The 27,534-nt window shown below is 41.0% G+C and overlaps 1 protein-coding gene across 3 annotated transcripts in view; it reads left to right on the forward strand.

Annotated features, from left to right (window-relative positions):
• The window catches only part of LOC104045385 (TLE family member 4, transcriptional corepressor), a 99,844-nt gene that overhangs the window by 13,842 nt on the left and 58,468 nt on the right, over positions 1–27,534 (forward strand). For 2 of the 3 annotated variants that reach the window (XM_064438030.1, XM_064438031.1), the window contains exons 5-6: positions 18,436–18,498; positions 27,353–27,427. In XM_064438030.1, coding sequence (XP_064294100.1) covers positions 18,436–18,498; positions 27,353–27,427 — 138 coding nt within the window. The remainder of the gene's footprint in view (positions 1–18,435; positions 18,499–27,352; positions 27,428–27,534) is intronic. The other variant, XM_064438032.1, reaches the window with a different exon arrangement.

The raw sequence follows: 27,534 nt of genomic DNA on the forward strand, positions 1-27,534 counted from the left end.
AATGCCTGTAGTGCAGCCCAGGTTGGAGTTGGGGAAGTGGGCACACTTGGACCTGGCAACGCTTCACTGAGGGCTGTGTAGGGCTGGGTTTCTGTCAGCAGTCTCTGTCTGGCATCCTGTCTGCCTTGGGAGATCCTGCATTGGGTTTGAGGCAGACAAGCCACCATCTGCTGCTTGACAGCCAAGTAGCCAGTGGCAGCATGGACTCCGCGTGGTCATTTGAATCCCACAGTTGGGACAAGCTATCTTGTGGTTTTGGCTTTAAGAGGGATGTGGGGCTCTGCTGGATTTTGATGGTGGCTGCAGGATGAAGGGGTGTGAGTTCAGTACTCATCCTTCATGAAGCTCCGTGGGTCTGCAGAGAAAAGTCAGTGATGACATCTGTTCTGTTTCCTGCTCTGGATACCTGCAGATGCCTACCCAGGGGCTTGAGTGCCTCAGATCTGGGGAAGAGGCCATTTTTAATTGAAACCTTGTGACGAATTAGCAGTTGTGGTTTCTCTGACTGTGAGCTTGTGCTCTGCAGCACTTTGAAAGTCTCTTAATATTTCTGTGCCTCTTGTCTTCTTCTCTGAAATGATGATAATATTTACATGACAGGGAGTGGTATAAGATTTAATTTGTTAACGTCCATTATTAGATGAGAGCCTCTAGAGAATCACAGAATATTGAATGAATATGTATTTGCTATGGTGGGAAGAGGACTCCTTCCAAACCACTGTCCACTGTGTAATGAAGTCCAGCAGTGCTGTAACTCCTGTGGGATTTCCTCTGTCATTATGTCCCAGAGGTTAGCAGGAGAGAACACTAAAGATACGTGAGTTGTCCTCCTGCTTTCTACTCTGTTAACTGTATTTGGAGATAAAAGTTGGAAATGGGAGGGCTGGTCTTGTGAGAGCATTTGGAGATGGGAAGCAAAGAGAATAAGGCCAAAGCTGGCCAAAATGCTTATGCTGGAGTTTTGGTTTGAGGGAGGGGGCAGAGAACAAGGAACGATTGGAGGAAGCTCATTAATTGGTTTTCCTCTCACGTCTCCTATTTCCCTGCAGTACCATTCACTCTGTATGACAACCATCCACTTTCACAGTTCCCCCTTTGAAAGATGGCACTGTGCTGATGTGTAAAAGAGAGTCAGCTACAACACCACTGCTGTCTGCTTTCTGTAATTTTATAAAGCATGTGACTAGATACAAAGTAGGTGCCTCTTCTTAAAATATCAGTCCATAGTGTTTGAATAACACAAGAAGATTGGAAAGACTTTGTGCATGAAATACACCCCGTATGTTTGTGTCAGTGTGTTAACAAAGGATAAATTGTTTATTCTTATGCTCAGTTTAACCAGTAGGCTTTCTGTCCTAATTGCAGAAAGCTGTTGCACTCTGAGCACGTTGCTTATTTACAATTTTTATGAGCACTTCTTAACTTCTGGGGACAAGCAGTATGTTTTTTTCCTCAGTCTTGTCCTAAACAGTAACAACTACAACAACAAAATCCAGGCATCGGTGAGTGTCTTTTGCTTATTTGTCAATCTGAAACATTATTGGTGGAAAAGACACCGCCTTTCTCCAAACACCAAAGGACTTCTTATATCAGAATTACTTGTTATGTATTTGACCATATGTAAATACGGAGGTGTTACTCTTGAGAAGTAAATTGCATATAAGCTCTTGGTTTAATTAATGGAACAGAGATGTCCTGCGTCCTTTGCATCTCTCTGCTTCCATGTGCTTCTAGAGATGGCAGTTAAGGAAAACAAAGCTAATGATGTGTCTTTTGTGTGGGCAATATGAGGAGAAAGACATTTTCCATGCACCTTTACAAGACACTTTGTTTTTTGCCCCCTCACAACTTTTCCTTGTTTATCTCTACAAGGTGGTGACACCAAAATATAGATCCCATTTAACTTCTTGGCAGCATAAGAAAAAGTCTTACAATTCTGTGCCCGTGGTGTACTGGAAATTTCTGGGGAATGGTTTGTTTCTGACATCTTTTCTAAAACCACATTTGTTGGAGGATGACAATTGTTTTTGTTCGTTGGTTTGATCATGTAGATTAGAAATATAAAGAGCTACATCACAGGATTTTACAAGAAGAGAGCCCGTATGAGCATACACGTGGGGTGGTTTTTTTCTGAGGTTGTAGGTTTCCGCTTGAAGATGAGTTTTCAAACATGCATACAAGGTGCTTTTCACACTAACATTAGCAACCTTGTTATTGCACACTTTCAAAACCTATCTCTGTAGAAAGGATTAAGACTTTGCAGATAACAACGTCCAGCTTCTTTTGCGTATGCAACTTCTTTTTTTCAAATATGCCTTTAACCAAATGGACAGGTAGGCCTTGTGAATGTAGGAAATTATGATATTTTGTCCTTTGTTTAGCTGGTATTTAGTTAGCTGTGTTTTCTGCCTGGAACGCAGGTGTCTATTTCTTCTAAAGCATTGATTTTTAGCAAGTCTTTTTGTGTGGGTGAGAAGAATCCTGGGATAAACTTAGTTTACATGCTTTCAAGGAAAAATGCTGCTGTAAGTATGCACTGTCTTAAGGGTCACGAGGTTTGTTTAAGCCTGCGACAGAACCTGGAGAGCCCAAAAATCTATAGACATCGGAAATACCTCTCTGTTAATGTGAAGCAAAGCAGAAAGCTGCCAGGTGGATGAGATGCAGCTGTCAGGGTCTGGGGTGTCAAGGGCTTCCTGTGAGACCCTTGGACAAGCCACTTTGACTACTGTCTGCAGTAAGACAGGAGCAAACCTGAAGTTGCTTTTGCACCTCTGGGCTGGAGGGCCAGCTGAACAAGGGCACAGCGATGCCTGCGGTGTGTGGGGCGAGTTAAGTGATTCAGCATGGAGGCAAAGAAATCCAGCACGTACGGAGGGTAACTCATAGGGAAATGAGTTGATGTCATGGGTGTGTCATCAATCTCTCACTGCTTGAAGGCTGAGACATCCAAAGTTGGTGCTGCCAGGACATGCTGCCTTGGCTCAGCAGTCTCAGAATCACTTTCTGAAAAGTGGCACCTAAACTTTATTTTAAAGTGTAAGCATAGTGCAGATTTTTTTTAAACAAAAAAGCTGGCAAAAGCAACAGTCTTGATTTCAGCTACTTTTCTGTCGACTAGTGAGACCCACGTTTCTTTTCTTCCAGGAGAATGAGTGCAATACCCAGCAGAAAGTTTTCTGGTTTGCATGAGATCCTTAATCATTCAGTAGAGCTGAAAGAGGAGGGATGGGTGCTGTGCTGTCACCCTCTAAAGGCTCTGGCCGGCTGGAAGGAGTTGTGTTGGTTTCCAGATCCTGCCCCAAATGCATTTACATGTTTTAGCCCATAGTGGTTTTTCATGTATGATGATTCTGAGCAGGAACTAGAATAGGGACTTTCCTTCTTCAGTGGAAGGATTGGGAGCATTTCCTGCCCAGAGTTCACAGAAGCCTGTTACACAGGTGTTCTCCTCAGAGGTGGGAAGAAGTAAAGAAAGAATTAAAGTCATGTATATAATGCTCTGATTAAACTCTCTAATCACTCAGCTGTAACACAGAAGTCTACCTGTTCTCCACCCTTTTTCTTTCTTTTTTTTTAAATGAGCTGCTGCTGTATTTTATGTGGGAATAATTCTGGCAGTGGTTCTCAGCTCCCTGGGGTATATGCGTGGAGAAGCATTGAGTTGGGAGAATTTCAGGGGGAGGGTGTTTGCAGGGCTTAGTTCTGTGCCGGATACCAAAGAGCTTGGTCTTGTCGAGCTAAAGACTCTTCTGAACATGTCTGGAAGGGGACTCACAAGGATTAATGGCAAGCTTCCGTGCTGAGGATGGAGACTCCTATGTACTTCTGTCGACTTCAGCACTGTGTCATTTCTGACTGGGGAGGCAAGGGGTGAAGACTAGTTTGGGATTTTAATGCCTAAATTCTTGTGGTGCTCCAGCCTTTTTTTTTTTTTTTTTTTTTTTTAAGATGCAAAGGTACACTTACGGATCTATAGGTATGGGTAGGTGCTCCTCTGTGCTTAAGAATCCATGAAAGTCTTCTTGAGCGTCTGCCTGTCGCTGACTTTCTGCCTGAACTACATGTCTAAGTCTGCTCAGGCTTTTTAAAAATCCCATTACATACCTTTTGGAGACTTCACCTCTGGTTTTCACTGCTTCAGTTCTCTGTCTGTGAAGTGGAAGTAATACTGTTTCCTGAAGCATAACCCTTGCCACAGAGGAGTTTTTGGAGAGCAATATGTTGAGAAGTGGGAGATGAGATATTATTACATGGGAGTCACTTAGAAGTGGCTGTGTTTATCTCCCTAGACTGCAAGATGCTTGGGGCAGGGTGCTCTTTCCCAAGACAATTTTGTCCTTGTTTTGCCTCCCACATGAATTCTGCTGTCTTTTCCATCCCGGCTGCAATTAGCATGCTCCAGTGATGTACCTTTCAATGGTAATGCAGTCAACGCTTTGATTTGTATTAAGGAAGTTTGCCCTTGGTAACTCTCATCCTCTGTTCTCTGTCTGGAAGATGGGATAATACTACTTCTTTACCTGGGTTGGATTTTTGGGGGAAAACAGAAACAAACTTTATTACATTGTGGTAGCATGTTCCTACCTTTTTCCTGCATGGCCAAACCTTGGCAAATGCCAGAGATGGGGCTTGTTCCTTTACGTGCAGTGGTTGAAGCACAGTGAGATCTTGATTCTCTGGTTTGAGCAATTATATTACAAAGTTTGGGAAAATTTGTTAAACCTTTCTGTCCCTCCTGGTTCTGTGCAGAAATAGTCTGAGGTAGGCTTTTGGTGTATATCTCAAGTAGCTAGTTTCCCAGTCTCTTTAACCTCATTTGAATTTCTACCCGCCCATTACACAATGAATCTATACAAGGCTCTCGATTTATTTTTTGCAGAGGTTGAAGGAAGATAATGACAATGTGAGTTGTCAAAAGATTAGGCAAACCAGCTTATTATTCAACAGTGAGGATCACAGCTTTGGCCGAGTCTTCACTCAGCATGTGAATACCAGACACGTGTGAGAAGCTGTGAGCGTAGTTTTGAGCATAAGTGCAAATAGGACTTTGGAAAAGTAATATGAGTCTGAGGGCTGTCTTCAGCATAATATAGAAGGAAGGTTTGATATCTGGTGCTCTCCACTGAAACACTGCTGTGCTTTTCTGCTTTGGTGAAGCAGTGGGATTTAGATGGTAAATTAGGTCACTTTCTCTATCCAAGCATCACTTTGCTGCTACCTTTCTTGGTTACCCTTCTTCAGAAGGGTGCTAATTTTGGAGGCAGAACAGCTGTGAATTTGGCAAGACTATAATATCTCACAGTGTACAGTGTAGCTTAGTCAGTAGAGCTGGAGAAAGCGTAATTTACAACCATATCAAATGAGCCCTACACAGGTTCTGTGGTGGATATTGAGACTGATTTTGTATTGCTTTGGGCTACATTGGTGGAAAAATGGCATCTACTTTCAAAACTTTTTTTGCAGGTACAGAGTTAAGATAAACCGCTTTTTGGTGTATGAGAGCATGACTGAAGTACTCGTGGGTGTGCTTTAACCACCATTGAACAGACTCGCTCAGGTCCTGCTAACTGAGGAGACAGCTAGGTTTTACTGTGCTGAGCATTTCTCCAGCTTTTTGGGCAGTTTGGCAGCTAGTTTAAGGCAAGTTCAGTGTGTTCATGAGCTGAAGTTATACTTGTGATGGGAAAGTCACTGTATCCCATGTTGGCGACTCTTAAAACCCAAACTTCTTCTCACTTCTCTTTCCTTTGCTTTCACCTATGCAACATGGTATGTTACAGTAGTAAAGACTGACTTATTTCAATAAAGAAGTCAGTCATTTTGAACTGCCTTCTCTTTATATTAAAGGTGAATATTTTCCAACTTACTCTTTTATCTTTACTGAAGCTCACACAAAGGAAAGACAGGCTGAGCTACCCACTAGTCATCAAACATATTTTCCTTCCTCCTCCCCCTGGCCTTTTCTGTTGTCTTTGTGAAAAACAGAGGGTGCTTATAAACAAAACAGGTTTGCAGACAGTCAGTGGGTAGTTCAATGATTTTAAAGTTTTCTTTCTTGTATTCTGGCAAACTTCTAATGCAAACAGAATAGCACAACTAAGGCTCTAATTGTCATGGAGAAGCTGCTCTTACGAAAAGGAATAATTATAATAGTTGGTGCAAAACGGATTTTCATAAACCAAAATAGGTACAGCCTCTGTGTATTTTTGTGGGTAAAAAATGTTAGGATCTGAATGAGTATTTTTCATGTAAAAGCTTGCCTGAAACTGTTATGATTAAAAGGGTGGCAAGATTACAGACCTAGCAAACTAAATATGAAATTAACAAGCCCAGAGACTGCATTTTGGTAAACCATAGAATTACTCTATGGCAAAAAGCCAGAGAACCATTTAAAAAAAGAAAAAAAACAGGCTCAGAAATGCGGTTTTGCCGTCTGTCTTGCTGTCTGCTGTAACTGAAAAAACATGCATTGTTTTATGTGTTTTTCGTGTTTTTATCACAGTTTTGACCACAGCATTTAATTACTTCATCTGACCGCTACCAAGCTCATATGTCCACCACTAATGTACGCCAGTTTTTATTTATTTATCGTTTTGAATTTACTGTGCAATTGGGTATTGGTGATTTGGTTTACCAGATGATCTAACAGGTGGCTGTACAGACTAGCTGAACATTGCAGCTAAACCAGATCATGATGCTAACCCAAAAGGTGAAAAGTGTAGGATGTGGTTGGTAGCGATACGTCTTGGTTGCATGGTAGTGGAGGAAGTGAAAGAGTGCCTTCTCATGCCCAGAGAAGTATGGGTATCTGTTACAAGATGAGCAGCTTGCCAGGAGTGCTGCTATGTGGTTTGCTCTCTTAACTGTGCTCTTGTTTTCACAAAAAGTCTCAGCTTAGAGGTTTTGTGTGTCCAAGACTGAAGTTTTCTGTGCACTTCAAGTGGGCAGAAGGTGTTATTGATAATGAAAGGGGGGGTGATCCTGCATTTGGGTTAACTCCATGGTAAACTGGGTCTGGGATGGAGTTTGTATTAAAAAAAAGAAGTGGGGGGGAGTGGCTGGGCTTTAACTTGGATAAGTTCCTTGCATGGTTCACCACATACCCACAAAAATGCTGGCAGCACAAGGGTGGGGGGAGCAGGAGTAGCTGGATAAGGTGAGAGCCTTTTCAGTGCCTGTTTTTATGCGAATTTAAAGTGCATGTGAAGCTACAGCGAAAGCCTTGTATCTCAAGAGTAGATACAGCATAGTTGGTGGGTGTGTAATCCATATTTCTGGCCCAGGCATCTTTACAAGGGGGTCATGGGTGTGAAATTGGACCAACTTTATGAAGGAATCCTGTTAGATTGATGCCTTTTCTGATAACACGTTTAAGGAGAAAAGTGTGGATATTATTACCACGTGGTTAATCTTCATAGAGTTTATTATTTACCCCTTTCATTTGCTTACATTTGACCTACTTTCTACATTCTAGATGTTTTTATTAAAGTCTGTAGGTGCAGTATGATGAAAAGCGCACTTAACATATGGTGTATCCTGAGCATTTGTCTGAAATTAATGCAGTTCATAGTAGCTCTCCACACAAAGTGTGATCTCACAGGGAGTTACAGCACTGGAAAAGCTTCCATGAAATCTACATTTCCCAAACAGAGAGTTCTCCTTTGCTCCATGCCTCCTGTTCTGTTTTTTATGGCATTTTCTTAAATTTTGTGTTTCTTTAAAAAGTTAGTTTAAGTTGAAATCCCTCTTGGATGAAGAGTATTTGAAAACTTAAGTAATGCTCATGTAATTTAAAGCTAAATGCCATTTAGTGTTGCTTGACTCAGAGTCTGTCCTGGCAGGAGTTTTACTGGGGGAATGCCATTCAAATGAATTGAACATCAAGATGTACTTAGTGTATCCAGCTGTCTTGGACAGGTGAATTTCCTGAATGTATTAAGCAGGTATGTCTTACAAATGTCCTAGAATTTGCTTTGCAAAATTGTCTTCTTATAAATGTTAAAAAGAGAATCATGAACTGCCTGATTATTTTAGATGTACTTCACTAGTGAAACTACCACTTGCTAGATACGCACATGTTGAAGGATAAAATTACCTGTTCTTTCCGTGTCCTCCTTCACTTAGGGGAAAAATAGCAAGAAACCCCAGTTACAGAAATACTGAAATCCAAATACGGTTATTTTCAGTAGAGGTAGTTACGATCCACTGTGATTGAAATCATAAGCCATGACAATTCATATCAATATTTTTGCCTGAATAGGAGTCAGTGCTACAGACTGTTGTTTTGTTGTTGCTTTCAGGAAGGCAGCATTCTGCTGCATCAAGAATCCCCTCCCATTGAGCTAGTTGTCACGGCAAGTGTTTTACTTAAAAAATATGAATATGAATCAATATCATCTGAGTGGCAGCAGAGATGTGTGAAATACTGGAACTTCCAATCTTTTCTTCTTGGGTGAATGTGCTCAGTTCACCAGCTCCTGGGTACTGTCCCTCTTACTCTCAAGGCAGCCTTGCTTCAGAGAAAAGGCTTGGACTGGCTGTGTCACTGTATGCAGTGACAGTGTAAGCCCCACGTGACAAGGCTGGTTAATCCTAGCTTGTCCATCCATAGGGTGCTGCAGTATGGAAGTTCACAGTTGGTGCTTCAATGTGACATTGCCGTCTCAAAGCATGAGGAAATCGTGAGTCAGCACCTAAAGTTGAAACTTAAATTTCAATTCAGAGTAAAAGCAAATGCACCCTATTTGTACATCCTTAGTATTTTAGATAACTTTCACCTGTTTAGTGTTGGTTAAAAAAAAAAAAGAGCTCCCTAGATGCGAAAGGGTGTCTTCAATGTAATCTGATTCTCAGATGATGAAACTGGGACTTGATAAAATACAAACAATGAGTATGAAACATTTATTTATCTTCAGAAAGAATTAACAAGCATCATACTTTCACTTGGTTTAAAAAATGAGATAGTAACATGCCTTGTTTGAATTTGTGTCATTGCAAGGATCCAAAATTGAAGCTTGATTATAGCATTTCTGTAAAATCCACTGCATTATTCTTTCATCTGTTTCGGGGTGTTGTTAAAATCACGCTTCTGTGTACTGGCTTAAATGGGGCAGGTTTTTCATCTACTATGTCAAATTTAAAGATCTGTTAATCTATGGAAATTGCACAGCAGTATTGCTCATTTTCATAGTACAACAGGAAGTTGCAATGGAAAAGGAGTTAAAATGTTGTTTCCTTTGTGTAGACGATTTTTCCTTGAAATAAATACCAGGGTTGTTTTTTTTTTTGCTGGATTGCTTAAGCTAATTGATGGCTATTCACCACGTGGTGTGAAATTGCTGGGTAGGAAGAAGACATGAGGGATTGAAGGTAAAACATGACAAAGTTTTCAAACACTGTAAGAATTCTGGTAACCAGACCTAACAAATCCACTGATTAATAGATCAGTGTGCTGATTCCTAATATATATCTTTTTCTGGAAGCAAACATAATCAAGTGTGATTATCAGTGAATCAAAACAGGCTACGGGCTCCACTTTTCATGACCAGCAGGGCCAGGGTGGTTAAGCAAAGGAAACCAAAGGTGGAAGAGAAGTAACCTTTTTCCTGATGCAGAAGCACTGATTCCTGGCCTCCAGACAAATCTGGAAGAAAATAAATTGAGTTCAGCAGTCAGGTTGCTTTTCCTGATTTTATGGGAGACTTCTGATTGCTACTTTTATAAGTTTATTGGTCAGTTCTATGTAGTCCATTAAAACCTGGAACAACACAACACTTGCTGGAGAAACTAAATTTTCTTCTTTTTTTTTTTTTTTTGTTAAACTATTATATGTTACCATTGGTTGCAGTGTTTTCTGCATGCTTCAGGACTGAATAGTATAACCTTGTAGGTGTAACTGAAAGTCTGGCACAAGCTTCACAGTTCTGTCTCTGTGATTAACATTTGGAGCTTACTGCTCTAGGGTAAGCACTGTAGCCATAATACAGGTAGTGGATGTAAGGTAATGGGTGCCTATAGCTACTTCGGAGTCTTTCTTTGCGTGTATTTGCAAATGAAAGGTATGTGCTGGTGAGGATCAAAAGTGGACACTGACAGCTCTATTTTGTAGAGGGAAAACAATTTTACTGTTTATTTTGTGGTAAAATTTTCAAAAAAAGTATCAGAACCCCCTTTCCTAAGCACTATATATGTAAATTTTAAATGCATGGTTTCTTTTAGATTGACCTGCTAGAGGTTTTCAGCTGTTTCCTGAAATACTGCCTCCTTAATATTTTTACAGGGCAGTTAAGACACCTCAAGTTAAACATAAGCCTATGGAGAACAGGTTTTGACTCCCTCTTACTTTTTTTGTTTTGTTTTGTTTTTTTGTTTTGTTTTTTTTTAGTTTTTCATTAAATACATTAAATATATGAAACTGCTGTTCTGATATATTCCCTTCTGGCTACTTTTCCTGCTACTCTGAGAAACAGAGTATGAACTTGTGTAGTGGTTTAGCCCTGGTCAGCAGCCAAGCACCACGCAGCTGCTTGCTCACTCCGCCCTGGTGGGATGGGGGAGAGAATCAGAAGAGTAAAAGTGAGAAAACTTGTGGGTTGAGATAAAGACAGTTTAATAGGTAAAGCAAAAGCTGTGTGTGGAAGAAAAACAAAACAAGGAATTCACTCACTACTTCCCATGGGCCCGCAGGAGTTCAGCCATCTCCAGGAAAGCAGGGCTCCATCACGCATAAGCGTTACTTGGGAAGGCAAACGCCATCACTCCAAATGTCCCCCCTTCCTTCTTGTTCCTCCAGCTTTATATACTGAGCATGACGTCATATGGTGTGGGATATCCCTCTGGTCAGTTTGGGTCAGCTGTCCTGGCTGTGTCCCCTCCCAGCTTCTTGTGCACCCAGCAGAGCACGGGGAGTTGAAAAAGTCCTTAACCAGTGTAAGCGCTACTTAGCAACAACTAAAACATCTCCACATTATCACCGCTGTTTCCAGCACAAATCCAAAACATAGTCCCATACTAGCTACTACGAAGAAATTTAATTCTATCCCAGCTGAAGTCAGGACAACATGTGATGTAAATGAACAGGGGACTTTCTGCATCCAATTAAATTAAAACTTCACACTAAAACCACTGTATGCATATAGTTGCAAGGACAGGCTCAGCCTGGCATGTGCCGTTTCTAGCAGGTGCAGGATAACTCTGGTCAGACTCTTTGGAGGGATGTGTGAGCGGAGGAATCTAGTAGTAGGGGAGTAGTGATTGTGCATGTGCTGCTGTGTTTCAGCTGTTTTGGTAAAGACTGAAATGGGAAATTGTGACCTAACTGCAGCTAGGAGACATGGAAAAGACTGAACTCAAAGCTGAGGCTGCATTTGTGCGATGCCACAGGTTTGTAAGCTTAAAAAAAGTTTTGTTTTTTTAAAACTATGAAGTCTGATTGCTTCAGCTGGTGCAGGGTAGTGGAAACTTCTTATCCCTATGTTATGAGGCCATGCTTCACAAAACAAATATTGCTACAAAATGCTGAGGGTTGCTGGTAGGTGAAGGGATAGTACCTTATAGGGGACTTCAAAGCTGTACTGATGGCAACAGCACCTCCTGTGGCAGTGTCCCCTTATTACTCATTTCTGTCTGCTTTTTCACCGTTTCCTGCTGCCTTTGAGGAAGGGAAGTTGAGGCCAGTCTCTGCCATTTCAAGTTCTACTTGCAGCTTTTTTTCTGGATGCTCTGCAGGTGCTTGTGGCAGGGCAGGGTGCAGCTTGCTACTTGCTGGCAGCCTGAACTACTGAGACTATGGGGATCTCTAGGCCGTACATTTGACTTATCAGTTCACCTCAGCAGCCCATGGATTGGGGTGTGTGTTAGAAAATAGATTTTGCAAGTTCTGCCACTGCAATTTATTGCTTATGTTGCTGTCTGCAGTATTTTGTGCAAAATAAGCACCTAGATTAACTTAAAAAGGGTAAGAATCAAGTTTACAGTACATCATGAGCTTAGCTGCGATGTTTGTAAAGAAGGTTGATAGGAAAGTGAGGTGGAGAATGTACCTGTGATTATTCAGAGAATCTGGTGGTCCCGCCTGTGTTCAGCTTGTATATGTATTGCTCAGATTAAATCTAAACTTGACAAACTGGCTTAGTGAAGAAGTAGTTTTCTGTTTAGTATCCTTCTCAGCAAAGAACTTTTCCCTCCATTCTCTTTGTCTAGAAGACTAGACTCTTTGTGGCTCAGTTTCCAACACTATTCCTTTAGAGCTGAAGAGAAATTTTATATTCAGGGCTTGCACTATTTCCTCCAGTTCTGTAGAACTGGAGTAAGCACTTTCAGACAACAGTCTGTGATTAAAACAAAACACATTCTTCTTTATGAAAGAAGAGTTAATTTTCTATGAAATACTAAAATTAGCATTTTTTGCTTGCTTTATTCAGAATCGTGATATGTCTCATACAGTGTAATAATGTTTTTTCTTCTCACTAATTTGTGAAATGCTTGTTTAGATATTATGGGTGTGTGCATGTGTTCTTGGTAAGCACTTAATAAACTAGATTGATCTTTTTGGCAAAGGCTGCATTGTGTAGAACAAATTAAACCTGAAATAACAGTTGTTTCAGATTATTTTTCTGAAAGTGTAATTGCATATATTCTTTTTCCTACTGGCTGCTGAAATGGGTTTCCCAATAGTGTTTTATTATTCTGTTTTATTTCAACAATACATATATAGTAGTTTTGTTTCCATTCCACTGACAGACCTACAGCCTCCAGTGGTAATTCTTTACCAGCAATTTTTTATAATTGTAATAACTATGGAACTTTGTGAAATATAGTGGAAATATTTTGCTGAAGTTTATAAACTATAAATAAAATCCCAATTCTCTTTTTTCCTCTAACAAAAAAGAATGCAAATGGAGATTTTTAAGCAACAGATTGATTCTGAACTCCCTATGTATTACAAGGTTTCTGAGTAATATCTGGAGTTTATATGACCCTTGCTTCTCTTTTAGTCCCCATCTGTCGTAAGAATTCTGACATATGCTAAAATACTTTTCAAGGCACTTAAACACATACCTGTACTCTACTGTGTGCTTATGTCCTATTTTAGCTGTGTGTGGCAAGGGTAAATTGAATTAAACCCCGACGTTGCCATCCTCAAAGGGGTTTAGGAGTCTAATGGTCCGTCACATGCTCCCCTCTGTGTACAGCTGGTAGCACGGGGTGGTTGTTGTACCCTAAGGACCAGCTTTGCTGAGCCCCCTTCAGGGGCTCGTTACCTCGCGGGACCTGAGGTGTAGCCTTGCTCACAGGCTTATCTTCCAAACATTTTTCAGGATGCTTTATAGGCACTTTCAAACTTAAAGGTCAGGTTTTTAGATGTCTTTAGGCAATTAAGTGCCATTTAACCATCTACTTCAGTCAAGAAGATTTTGTTGGCTGGACCAGAAACCTAAGCTGTTGCTCTTGTGTTGTATCCCTACGATAATGGTAAGGAACTGTTAACTGACTCGGGTCTTCATCCTTTTACTTCGATTCTGGCACAGCACTTTTATTATCGTCTCTTTGTATGCATAACAAAACGAAAAACTTATTAACATTGTAGTTAATAAATATTTAATCTTTCTTTCTGAAAAAGATGCCATGCAAGTGGCTATAAAAAGAGCTTAAAACTGTTAAAATAGTGTCTTTTGTAGTTGTCTCCCAGAGGATACAAACAATACAAGCTTACATTAGATAAGTAAAAAGATTATTCCAGCCCTAGCCTTTCCTGCCTGACTCTCCTTCATCTTTTCTGGTACCGTGCTGGTGTGTTTTTATGCAAAACCAAACATCTTTTGTGTTTAGGGAAAGGAGTAATAGAAGTGTCGGTGTTTGTTAACATATTTGACAAACTATGGCAGCAAAAGCTATCCTTTTTATATTTTGGCATGAACAATCGCACTTTTATTGGGCCATTAATGCTATTTCAGAGCATCATGCTGTATCCATAGGCAATAATTTAGCAGCTGTTTATCAGGAGCTTTCATAAAGCCTTGAATAGTATTATAACATTCAGTAACCCTAACAACAGCATTTCAGAATCTGTGCTGGTTGAAATGGGATATCCGTGAATGTAGTTGTTCAGAGATGCGTGACCCACATAACCTATAAATTTGATTGGAAGTTACAGTGCTGGCATAGGCTGATGGATAGCAGATTAGAGCCCTGATTAACCATGTGATTCACAGGCTGGGAATATATTGTCCTAAGAAAGATTCATCAGATGCAATCAGAATTTCAAGTGGTCAGATGAAATTCAAATGTGCTGTGTGCTTTTTTCCGCGCCCCCCCCCCCCCCCCCCCCCTTACTTGTGCTTTTCTTCTTAGGCTTCCCTCTGTAATTTATTTATTTATTTTATTTCCAGAGCTGAAAAATACTTCTTTGATGAATCTGCTGCTCACCCTAAAGCTGTCTGTCTGTTATTCATCAGAAAGCAGGTCGCAGTTCAGTGAGCAGAAGAAAAGATTTTAATAGAAGCTGTGCCAAGGGCTGTAATGCATCATTTTAGGGCCCTAATTACATTACAATGACAAATATCAATGGTGACAACAGCAATAACCTACATCCTTTAATGGCTATGCTGGAAAAGGAGTTTGGGCGCTGCGCCATCAGATTAGACTTGGTTTCAAAACATAGGCCATTAGAAGTGTGTGTGTCCACAGTATTATTGGCCGATAACTGAAGCCCAGTGGAAAGGCCTGTAAATAAATGATGCCTCTCTAAAGCCTGGTCCCATGGGACAAAAGAGGCAGAATTAGATGACCGTGGAAGCAGCCGTGTTTCCGAGGCAACTTTGGCTTGCCGTGTGAGGAATTGGCTGCCTGATTTTATGAAATCATACTTTTTCCTTCTCCTGCCAATTAGGTTGATCCTGAAAAACCCATTGGCCTGACATCTAGAAGAAAACAGAAGATCCTAATCTGGGTTTTAAATGCAGGGTTTTAAAAATCTGTATGAGCATAGAAATGTAAAGTGGACTCATGTTTTATTTTGTGTCTGACTTTGTACCTTATGCAAAGAAAAATGAATTTACAGGCCTCCTCCAATGGCAATAGGAATAGTCTACTAAGATGCTAACCTGTGTTGTCAGTACCTACACCTTCAACTTTTAGGGTGGCGTCACAGGAAACCCACTCTAGCTAGTTAGCTTGAGGCAGCTAACTCCTCCTCTTACTTGTTTTGTAGTAAACACTCAAGCTTGTTGCTGTGGTATTATCCTGAACAGTTAATTGCAGGAACAGTTTTCAGTATCAAGGCAGAGGGTACCTTGTATTTAAAATGTTTGGTTTGGTTTAAGATTTTGTTTGGTACAGAACGTATAATGTCCTTCCTATCACTTACGCATGGTACACAGTGTTTTCCTTCATGCCTTCTTGCTACCTGTGGTCTCCAAAGGTAGGCAGTCTGTGCCTTGGTCATGCCGTGCCTCTGCAGTCTGCTGCTGCTCTGCTGGGCTGTTTCCTTGCTGCCCATGTTTCGAGGGTGATAAAACATAACTGTATGCACAACCATGCAACTGGGGATCCTCATTGTTAGGGGGACTGCAGACCATTTTAATAAGGAAATAGTGTAAACACCGCTTCAGCATAGCAAGGGCTTCTCAGCTTTGTTGTGACTGGCCTGACAGGCCCCTTGCCTGGCTGAGAAATGCTGCTGGGAGCGTCTCAGCATCTTTTGAAGCTGTTAGCGAGCTCTTTCTCTTCTCCGTGGGTTGAGCTGGGTGCTGCCTCCATCAGCTCACTTTGCTGTGTACAGCATGAAAAGACTCGCTGTTCTGCACTCCAGCGGGATTGATATCAAGAGGTTTATTACGGTTGTGAAACCGTTCATATTCAGTCACCTGTTTTCAGTTACTTACAGCTTTTTGGAAGACGCTTTTTAGCTTAACATTTCCCAGGCTCAGAATCTGCCGGAGGTGAATTTTTGTATTTCAACCACTTTTTGGCCAGAACAACAGTAGGAAAGAGACATACTTCTTCTGTTGGGAGGCGGAGAGGGAAGTGATCAAAAGGAAAACATCATACCTAAAATAGCTGGGATTGAGTACCTTAATTGAGAAGAAATGCCTCAAAGTGAGTTGAATAAAATTATTTTTGTTGACTAAGCTATATTCTAGCTGAACTAGAATTTACAGGGTTGATGGAGAAGTCAGTGAGGTTTTACAGCCTGTGTTACTCAGGAGGTCAGATAAGACAATTGTTACAGTCCCTTCTGGCCTTAAAATCTATCAATCCACAAGCCTGTTAAAATGACATGCTGAACTCTTGCATGGCACTTTGAACCAGTTTTATTCTCAGTTCCTGAGCAGTGCAGTAGAGGCGTCCAGCTAATGTAGCTGTGGAGGAAACATGGTCTTCTGCTAAGCACAGTCAAAGCAAAGGCTCCCTGCAGGAGCTGTTCAGGAGGTGTGTAAGGCTGCAACATGCATTTTAAAGAAGGGTAGGAGGAGTTGTTTTGCAGTGGAGGAAAGCATCACGTGGCTTTTTTTTACTAAGGCACACATGTATGTTAAATGGCAGGTCAAAGGGGCTTCGGCTCAAGTCAGGGCGGCGGCACTTTGGAGTCTCCTCTTTTTACAGAAAAGCCTTGAAGAGCAGGACGTGGTTTTAAAGCACTCAGGAGATTCCTTTAAAAAAAAACAGCAGCGTGGCTGGGACTCAAAATTTGGAAATTAGTAAATTAATGGTGCCTGAGCCAATACAGCACAGGTACTTCAGAGCTGTGCATTATATTATGGTCTACAATTCCTTAATCAAATACTGTTTCTCAAGTAATGCCGTGTTGGATCATGCAGCCTCTGTGGCTGAAGCTTAGATGCACACATCTTGTCACTCCCCGTACAGCTCTGCTAACAAGCAACTCGTAAATCTCTGTGTCAACTAGAATAGTGAACACTGTCTATTTAAAGGGGCATTCAAGTTTTACGTTGTGGGATATCTGATCTTATAGGCACATATAGACCTTTGAAATTAGCAGGTAATGTAGCTTTGTAGTGAATGGAACATACTGTCAGGCGTCCTTTAAGGTACCTACGCTGGTGAATAAACAGAAAAGGTGTGGTAGATGAAAGTAAAAAATGTACTAAAATGCATAACTTTAACAAGATGAGGACTTGCATAAACAGTGAAAACCAGTGAGAAGATACTAGGACAGTGTAGCATAGAAATTGCTGTATAAATAACCTACAGGAGTTTAGATGTATTTCAGAGAAATGAAGAAATTGTATTGCGAAGTGTGTTAACTCGAGTGTATCACAGTATGCACAAGGGGGCAGAGTTAGTTTCACATGTACCCTTACCTCTAGTGTACTGCATCTTCTGGTTATGTAGCTGTGTAACTGTAATATTCCTTGAACCCAGATTTATTTTATATGTGGTTCTGACTTTTTTTTTTACTGCTACTTCTGAGTCCTTTTGTTCTGTAGGTTCTTTTCTAAGTGTTTGCAATTTAAAAGACAGCATAGCAAAAAGGCTGGAAGTGTTGCTGTTAAAAGAAGGAAGCCTAAATTGCACAAGTTTGTATGTCTTTGTCACATGGTTAGTGACTCTGCAAGAGGAAGAGCATTCTCTCCTACCATTTAATGAGGAACTGACCCCAGTTACAATTTGTTATAAGAAAGTTATGATTTATTGTAAGAAAGACTATGTGGCTTTAAATATTCTGTTTCTGGAGCTGTAATTCATGCCAAATCTCCTCCTCCGTCTCTATTGAGATTTGCAGATTAAATACACAGAATAAGAATTGATCTCCAGTGTGGAAATAAAACGTTGTATATTATTCATTTCTGATCACAGTTGCAATACAAAAGTAACTACTGTTAACCTCAGGTTTCATAACAGCATAAATATGATACAAGACTGCAGTATCTCTTTCTAAAATATGTGGTAGAATGATTATCAGTGAAGTTGTATATTGTGTGGCGAATGTTCTCATGATAGGCAATGTTAATATAGAAGTAATTGGTTTATTTGTTCCCTTTGCATTGTTGTAATTTGAAGTGATCCTTCTTTTTACTTCTTAGGAGACAGTTCAAGACATGTTTTTTTATTTATCTTTCTTGTTATGAAAGTTATTATCTATTTTTGTTTGAAAAAATACTGAAGATTTTTTTCTTTAAATGCCTTTGATTGCGTGAGCAGAATTGAGAATTATAATCAGAATTAAGTTTTCTTTGTGTCAGTTCTAAACTGTGTTTTTTAAGGAAAACTTTCTTAGCCAGAAATTATTAGCTTCCTCTGTATTGTTGAATTGATGTCCAAATACTTTTGTTACTTTGATAATCTCTCCTGGCCAGAGGATGACTAGGGATTAAAAAAAAAACAAACAAATGTATCTTCTGTGTTCATGGATGAGCATCACATCTAAGAATTTATATAATTGAACTTCTGTCTTCTTGTCACTTACAGGCAGAAATTGTCAAGAGGCTGAATGCTATATGTGCACAAGTCATTCCCTTCCTGTCCCAAGAGGTAGGTAGTTGTTTGTACTGGTGCTGATCTAAATGATTGCCTCATCGTAGCTATTACAAAAGTGGGACTTTGTGTTGAGACTTTTTCTTTATGAATCTCTAGGTGCTTGTAGATGACTTTCAACTGTGCTGTTATCACTGTAACTTCATTGTCTTCTCCAAGACCATTATAATATCACTTAAATATATTTATGAAAGGGACTGTGTCATAATGTGCTAAGCAAAATTTTAGTTGTTTAAATATTTTGCTCTCATGTACAATGCAGTTTTTCTCCCAGTTACGACTTCATTGGTCTGAAATCAGAGGATAGCTTGCAAAAATGCTAGAAGGGCATGATTTGTGCAACATTCTTGGCAGCAGATGTTAAAGTTCGGCAGAAACTTCTATTTTGGTATACCAACTAGTGATGTTCAACACAGTAGGCATAGAAATGCAGCTTTTTTCCTGCCTTTTTTCTCTTTGCATTCTTTTATGTTTTCTGTGTATTTGGGGAATATAGAAGATTGAAACTCGCTGTGAGCTGATTTCTCTAAGCACTAATTTTCTCCAAATTATGATTTGCTGGTATTATATTGAGTGCATTGTAGATACTTTGAGGGGCACTGGGATTTGGGGGAGTTGGTGGGAGCTAGCAAGGGAGCCGTGGAGCCACAGGCATGTGTGAAGTAAAATGAAAGTGTGGTTCATGAAAGGAGACCTTGGGTGCGTAAGGGCTTCCCCTGCCCACCCTGCTGGAGGAAAGGGGCTGGAAACTGGCGTCTGCTGGCGCAGGCTGGCATGCATCTATTTAATGCATGGTTTCATTTCAGTAGAATCAGTAGCCGAGAAATCAAAGCTGGAAGGTGTATTTCTGTGCATTGCATCCGTGAAACACTGTGCCTGAGAACACCCTGCAAGTCTTTCTCCCACTTTCTCAGTCGTTCCATAAAGTAACATTGCTTTTCAAGAGAGCTGCACATTCTGCTGCGAATGAGAGGCTTTGTGTTGTGTATCAGCATTCAGCTAATGTGCTGCGTGTGTGCACGCGCATGTGCATCTGTGTGTATTTGAAATGACAACAACATTATCAAAACTAGAACCTGACAATGTTCATGACTGCTGCTGTACTCTCTGCTTATAAAGATGGATTTGTGGAAACTAAATGATGTGTAATGATCTAGTTAAATCGCTGGGGAAACAGAATTCAAGTCCTGCATGGATCTAAAACAAGTAGCTGTTGATTTTGTACTTTGACTGCTACAGAATGGCTATACATCTAGTTACGGGGTTTTATTTGCTGTGCAGGAATAGCACAGCATATAAAAATGAGGTGTAAAGCTGATTCATACTCATGCTAAAGTGAGCACTGAAATGCCACAATTTTGAAACAAAGGCAGGGGTGAGTACTTGGCAGGCAAAGCTGTGATCTTGGCAAAGACGTGGGATCAGCATTTCCACGACAGAGACATCTTCTGTAGAGTATGTGGTACGGTGTTTTTAAACTTTGTACCAGTATACTACTGCTGGTACTGCTATTTTGAGCTGAAATGCTAAACAAAACTTTATTACCATACACAAGTAAGTCACACTGCTCTGGTTCCACAAATCCAGCCCATGGATGGATTGTGTTACTTGGAGTGAGTGTTCCTTGCCAATTAGACAAGCAAAAGGATTACATGGGCTTAGAATACATTTGAAGAAAGATGTGTTTGATTCAGAGTGACTGATAGATTTTTGGCCTTTGATTTTGGAAATCCTAGTCTCCACCCACTTTGTATGCGCAAGTGGAATTGAAGAAAAAAAAACGAAAAGGAGAAAAAAAGAGAAGAAGGCTGTAGGTTTTTGAGCCTCAGGTGAGCGCAGGCTCACTCCCTTTTCTCTGCTCCATATGCATTGTGCTCTCCGGTCGCCGGAGCCAAATAGCCCTGGAGTCATTCTCCTGAAAGTTGGTATTGGTACATTTGAAGTCCCTGCCTTAGAAGGAGGAGGCACTATGAAGGTGCATATTGTACTTACTTCTTCCATCGAGGAGAATCTCCCATGTGGTGTTCACACACAGTAACTTGGGAGCTATGAGCCACGGGCTAATCAGTGTTTAACAACCTCCTGGCCATCAAGCTAGGCATGGAGAGCACTTTTAAAGTAATTCTGGACTTAACCATTGCAGTAGCTTGTCATTAATATGCTAGTTGTTAGAACTATGTAGGTAGACAAATGAGATGATCCAGACTGTAAATTTAGAAAATTATGTTGTCCCACTTCTGTCATGGGTATAGTACCACCCGGTGGGGGCTTAAATGCACCAGAATCAGTGTGCTTAATGACTGCTGTTTACTTTTTAGGCTTTAGATGAGAGCTTTGAGTTAAGCAGTATTTGATCTGAAAACATGCTCTTGTATGGATTCTCTGCTAGTCAGCCTCTGCTTTTTAAATCTGTGGCCCATAAAGTTTCCTTCACCTGTTTGCATGTCTCATTTACCAAGTCTTGCAGCTCCTCCTCTGTGCATGTAGCACAGTGTCAAAGCTCTTTGGGCTACAGAGGAGATGGAGAGGTCAAAAAAAGTTCACTACTTCAGAGTTTTTATGTGCATTGACAAAGAAAAAATGGCGCACTTCCAAAAAGCCAGTGTACACATTCGTCTTGTGTGGAGGCGAGTCTGCTTTTTAGTTCACCTAGCAAGAGGGGAGGGGAACTAGACAGGGACTGAAAGGAGAAGTGTAAAAAAACTTTCCTCGTGTCTTGACAATACCACTGATTGTGATAGTTTTCATACTGGGTTAGGAAAATCGTTAATCGTTTGACCTCTGTTAGTAAAAAAGCTTGCTTAAATCAGTTTATGTTGGCGTACGCTGATGAGGCAAAAGAGAACTGATCTCCAGATTTGAGTATTCTTGGTTTCTATCTAATTTGTGTCTTTAAAAAGTGAGTTTCTTAATGGCAGCCTCTTTATTTCTTCATCTAGATTAAGAGGGAATTGAATTGCAGCGTGCTTTTTGCTGTTTATGCATTTTGCATACGGTCTAATTGTGGAATAGGACCTGAAAAATGTGATCAGGCTCCTTTTGTATTGTGCCTGAGGGAAAAATGAACAAAATACAGTGGTTACATGCACTGATGGCAACATTATTGCCTCATAATAGCACCAGGTTAACTTGTCTTATTGCTTGTTAACTTTGTAAGGAATCAATGGCTTGCGATAACTCACTTAGAAGTAAGAAATCGTGGCCAAAATCACTAGAGATCTCATGAAAAGGATCCAATTATAATTCATCACCCTACTGTGTACTAGTGCGTGCTTTGTTTCAGGGGACAATCCAGTAAAGTATTCAGGAAGTTCTCCAGGCTTCAGTCAGTTTTACTGTGCTGTACATCATCTAAGCATATATTGAAAATAAAGTTCCTAGCCTGCCTAAATACACAGTCAAGTGGTACCTTGTTTTTATGTTGACTCTGACTTAGGCTGACTAAAAAACAGCACCAAGAAGTATGAGCTTCCCATTTTGATAGGAAAGAATGACTTTGTGGTCGAGGCATGAGATGGACCTCAGGGGTGATGTGTGTTCAATTTCTGCTGTGGTTGTGGTCTTCCTGTGTTGCAACAGTCATTTTCCACCTCCCTGTGATGTTGTGAGATACCAGTGTGCTCAAAGTAGTTCTTATTGCATAAGGTGAAGTGGGTGCCTGCAAAGTTGTAGGTAAGTACTTGGAGGTTGTAGGCACTCAGTTAACTTAGTTTTGATCTGCTGCAGCTGATAATAGGTAGTTTGATGTTCACATCATAGAATGATCTAGCCAGTAAGATGCAATTCATTTTGGGTCTAAAGCCATAGATCATGCCCCTGCTAATTTACACTTCCAAACTGAATTTACCAGCTGCAGCAAAGTGTGACACTTACACAATCCTGTGGCTTTTAGGGTGGGGCTGGTTCTTGTCTGGTCAAGGTAGGGTATGTGGCTGGCTGCAACCTGTAGCTGTCATTGTGGGACCTTATGGGCTATTGAGTGCTGAACGACCTCATGTGCTGGATAGTGGTAGTTGTTCAGTGTGGCTAGAGATACTCATATATCATGGTTACCTTCTTTTGAGTAAATATTGACTGTGTTTATATTCATGAGACACACGCAAGCTGGCTGATTTACAGCTAACGATGTAGTTGTGGCAACCTGGAGCTCAGCACAACCTGCAAAAGCTGCTTGAGAAGCCAGACAAATGTTGATGGTATTGTCCCCTGTCACCTTCTATGGAAGCGTTACGTAGGCTGGAGGAGGCTGTAATAAACTTCTTGGGAAGGTGCACTTTCCATTCCAACTTCCAGTGAACTGGCTAATAATAAGCAAGAAGGATTGCTTTTTAATAAGGATATTCAGTTCCCCATGCACGATAAGGTGGTCAAATATACTTAGCAGTACAATAAAATGCCAAGCGTTGGCATGCACACACGCAAACAACCATACAAAAACGAAATGCTGCATGCAGTCTTTTCCTTTCTAACACTTTAATATTAATTGATGGTTTTCCTTTTATAAGATGGATATGGGCCGTAATGTGCTTGCTCTTGTCTGTACATACATTCCCTAGAGGTGCTTCTAAAGTTCAGTAAATTTGGATGAAGAGTGAGAGATCCATTATATAGAACCAGAGCAGGGGTCCTTACCTGCTGTTCAAAATTAAGTAGTTGTTGGTCTGAGATACAAGAGGCTGAGAACACAGAATTATTTTCCTCCATCTTAGATTTGCCCCAGACTAGAGCTGAAAGAGTAAATACAAGGAAGCTATCAGATATCTGTAATCCTTCTACCAAGGAAGGCATCTTTTTAGCAATCTATGTGATTTTGATATCTATTGATAGATACCAATATATTTTGATACATAGAAGATATAATGAAGTGGCTATTATGTCTTGTCTGAGTTATGGTGCCTGGATGCAGTGACCTTGCTGGTCTTTTTTAGTTTGCTAAGTGTGTGCTGTACTTTGGACCTGGTAGGCGGTGCTGGAGGCAGGCTGGAATTAGACATTTTTAACACCAGCACCCGTGTGTGCGCTCCAGGGGGAATTTCAGCAGCTCTGTTGCTGTCAGCATGGCTACCCTTGTCAGTGGGAGCCACGGGGAGTTCTGACATGGTATAAAAAGCCCAGGTATTTTCCACCATGCTGCAACGCTTCTGCAGGAGCCAGGGCTAGGTGACAAGATGGTGTGGTAAGACAATGTGATGGAGAAAAAGCCTACATCCTTCTTGTGGTCTGTGTTGCTGCTACCCACCATGAGACTGAAAGGAGGTGATTTTCCAACACAAGGCAAGTGCAGACACACCGCTCATTGCAGAAAGCAAAAAGGGGTGAAGAGAAGAGACAGGGAAGAAGTTAAAAAGGAGAAATGATACTAGTCTGCGTGACAGGCGGGGCAGGGTATTGAGTTCATTGCTCTGGCCTGTTAAATACAATGCAAAATACTGTTTTCCCATAACTGAGGAAAATGGGTCTGTCATTTGCTTGTGTGCACAGAGGAAGGCTAGCATTAAATGTGTGTGAAAGCTGCAACCCCATGTCTCTATTTGTTTGGGAAAAAAGTAACCCTTTTTTTGTTGTTGCTGGTTTTACTTGGCTGTAAAATGCTCTGTGATCACTTGATGGGCAGGCTAATGTATACTGCTTGGTTTTAACGTAATGCTGCTTGCTACTGGCCTGCTGGCCAGAAAAAGTGTTCAAGCCTGTGGTAAGCACTGGAGCCATCCATCCTTGGGTACCAGCTGCTGTCCTGCTCGGCAGGCCCCTGGGCTCCCTGCCTCTTACCTTGGCTTTGGGTTGCAGTGGGTCCTGGAGTCCGGTTGAGCTCCTTCCCTGCACATAGAGTTCTCCACCCATTACCAGAGCCAGGGTCAGTGAGGTGGAGCCCCTGCTCCGTTGTCGGCCCCAGGTTCAGAATCGCCAGGGTGGGCTCTGCCGCGCAGTGCGGTGACTGCTTTTCTGTGTTGTTACCCACTGGAGTGTGTGGTTTGCCCTGTGACTCGAAGTGGCCCCAGGGTCACTTGGGGCAGGCCCCCTGTGGGGGTTTGGGGAGCTGAGCGTGAGTCTGCTCGGTTACTGCGAGGAGGTGGAAGTGATGGAGAGGCTAATTACAGACCACTTATTTTGAGGCTTTTGCATACGATGCCACTGAAGATTAAATCAGTGTTAAAGCAGCTAACAATAGGAGAGTTTTAATTGTCTCTACCGTACCCAATTTAGGTTCATTGTTACAAGGCCCATGGGTTTTCTCCTCTCCATGAAAGCTTGATCCCAAACCTATTAAAATCAATGAAAGATGCCTTGTGTGGCTGCTTAGGGAATTTCTGTCTTACAGTGCTTTCCAACAGAAATCTTAAAGTGAGATTGTGGTATTCTACCCCTCCACCTTCTCTTCACCTCACCCGGGAATGGAATAATGTTTTTCCAAGTATTCCTCAGAGCCATTCTTCCTATGTTTGCTGTAAAGGAAAGGAAACCATTCAAACTCTTGTGGAGTTGACTTGTTTTTCCAAAACCTGGAGGAAAGTTGGAGTAATTTCTACAATAACTTTGAAGTTTTCAGGCCGGCTTTCTGTACGGCCCTCAGAAGTTTTTTCTTCTGGCCATGGCACTGGGAACAGGATTTAAGTAAATGGGTATTGGAATTGAATGCTGCTATACACAGATAAAGAGCTAGGTTCATTTCTTTACCTCAGTGCAAAAAGCATTGCCTAGGAAATGGTAGGAAAGCAAAGGTGACTGTAAATGCCTCAATTTTTTTTTTCTTTTTAAGGATTTTTAAAATGCATTTTTTCCTGGTTTTTTTGTTTGGTGGGGTTTTTTGTGGTTGTTTTTTTGTTTTGTTGGTTTGTTTGTGGTTTTTTTGATGACTTGATCAAAAATGCCGTGACCCCTTTTTGGTGTGGCTGACCTCCACCAGAAAATGGTGGTGTAATTTTTATGATAACCCCATTGTCATACAGAGCCACGTGTCACTGGGCTTTCAGCTACATAATCAATGAAAATCGTACCTGTCCTTAACATGTGATGGCCTGGAGATGATAACACATCGTCAGGAACTTGAGGCTCGAGTATCATAATTTCCTTTTCACTGGTTATCTGTGATGGTGATATTCCACTGCTTTTTTATTTTTTTCTCTGAATGCCAAGAACACCTCTGCTTGTGTTTGGCCTGCTTTTTGTTCTTTAAATTGTCTACTTATAAGTGACAGATTTGGTTTAAGTTAGCACTGTAGCTTTACAAAACTCTAAATGGGACTGCTGTGATTCTGTTTGCAGCAGTATGTTATTTGCTCTCCTGGCATTTCCTTCATTTAATTCTTCTTTGCTTAAAAATAAACAAACAAACAAACCTTAAAACCATTTTCTTCCTTCCAGGAGTGTTTCTAAATTACCTCCTTCATTATTTGCATTTATCCATTTTTCATAGTTGAGGTCAGTGTTTTTTACAGCTACAGGTGGATTTTTAGGCTTGATCTCCTCACCTGGAGGGCTTTTATGGGAGAGAGTTTATAAGTGGAAACGCCATTTTTGTTTCCACAGTGCACCAAGAACTGGCAAATCTGAGACTGTCAAGCCCCTGAGGTAGCAGAGCCCTTCCTTAGGGCCCGCTCTCCCAGCAGGGCTCAGGGTGCTGCCTGGGGAGTCTTTCTGATGTTCTTCACCTATTCTTGTGTTGGAGGAAGTCTTGATGATTTGGGCCCCCACATTATTTTATGCAGCTTTCTGCCCCTGGTAAGGATTCACGGGAGGTGTTGCTGCATGGGCTGTACCTTGGCTCTGCTCTGCCCATAGACACAACCATGGGGGCAAATTGGTGGCCTTAAGGAGACCCTCTCAGCCCTTGCCTTGAACTTTGCACCAAAGAACATCTAAATGTTGGTTTTGATACAGAGTTGATGTTTTGTCATTACTGTTTCAGCACCTCTCAAGGCACGCAAGAACTCCCTCCTCTCCATATTGAACCTGTGGCTGTAAATGAAAGATGACTCACTCCCAGTGCAGATTGTACGACTTACTTGCCGTTTACCCTGACCCCCTCTTGCACCAATTTGTTTTGTGTAATCCTGACCCTGTGAAGCTGCCTGTGCAGATGAATATGCCACTGGTAGAGCTCGAAACACACATGGCTCTTGTTGCAAGATGAGGACCTTATTTTCTTTGTAGTTGATGTTTTCAAATAAATATCAATCAGTCTTCAGCATACAGCATTTTTAAATTTACTGCAGGAATACAGTATCACTCAAACTGAGATAATATAACCACTGAAGCTTGTAAACTGTGTTGTTAATTAGACCATGTGTTTTTGATGGTCTTCTTAAAGCTATTAAAATTTACATGTTGGGGATTGAAATAATTAGTTCTCTTTCACGTGTTTGACAGAATTGTGAATGGTATTTTAAATTTCTTTCTTACGGTTGAACTGCTTTGAAATGCACCAAGAAGGAGAATCTGTATATCCTTTAGTGATGTGGGATTCATATGCTTGTTGAAAATACATACCTTTATTTTTCAGTGTGCTTTTTTTTTAAATAAAAAAATGTGTGTGGCTGTAAGGCATTTTAAGTTGGCATGTAAATTCAAGAGCACACTGTGTTGACGAACACAGTTCCCAGTTTAGCCAGATTGTAAAATAGCTCTTTTGGGGAGGCAAGGGTGTAATTCCTGGCAAGTAATAGCATAAATAAAATCCTCCCCTTACCTGATACTCTTGCAGATCAACACAGAATGTGACTGTCTGTTAGAGAACAGTTATTTCAAGCCCTGCATGAGTTTGAAAAGCAAAGTGAAAAGGTAAAAGGAAGAATCTGTGCTTAATAATTTAGAAAACAAATAATTTTATCCTGTTTCTGATCTTCATTTATAGCACCAGCAACAAGTGGTGCAGGCTGTGGAGCGTGCCAAGCAAGTGACCATGGCAGAACTGAACGCAATCATTGGGGTATGTGGTCTTTCCATTTTAGCTCTAATAGCGGTTGTAAATAGCTTTTCTTTTTATTTCACTCTTGCATGAACTCATTTCCATCAGATGGGCAAAAGCTGCGGGCT

Source organism: Phalacrocorax carbo, chromosome Z (genome assembly GCF_963921805.1).
Source record: "Phalacrocorax carbo chromosome Z, bPhaCar2.1, whole genome shotgun sequence".
Lineage (NCBI taxonomy): Eukaryota > Metazoa > Chordata > Aves > Suliformes > Phalacrocoracidae > Phalacrocorax > Phalacrocorax carbo.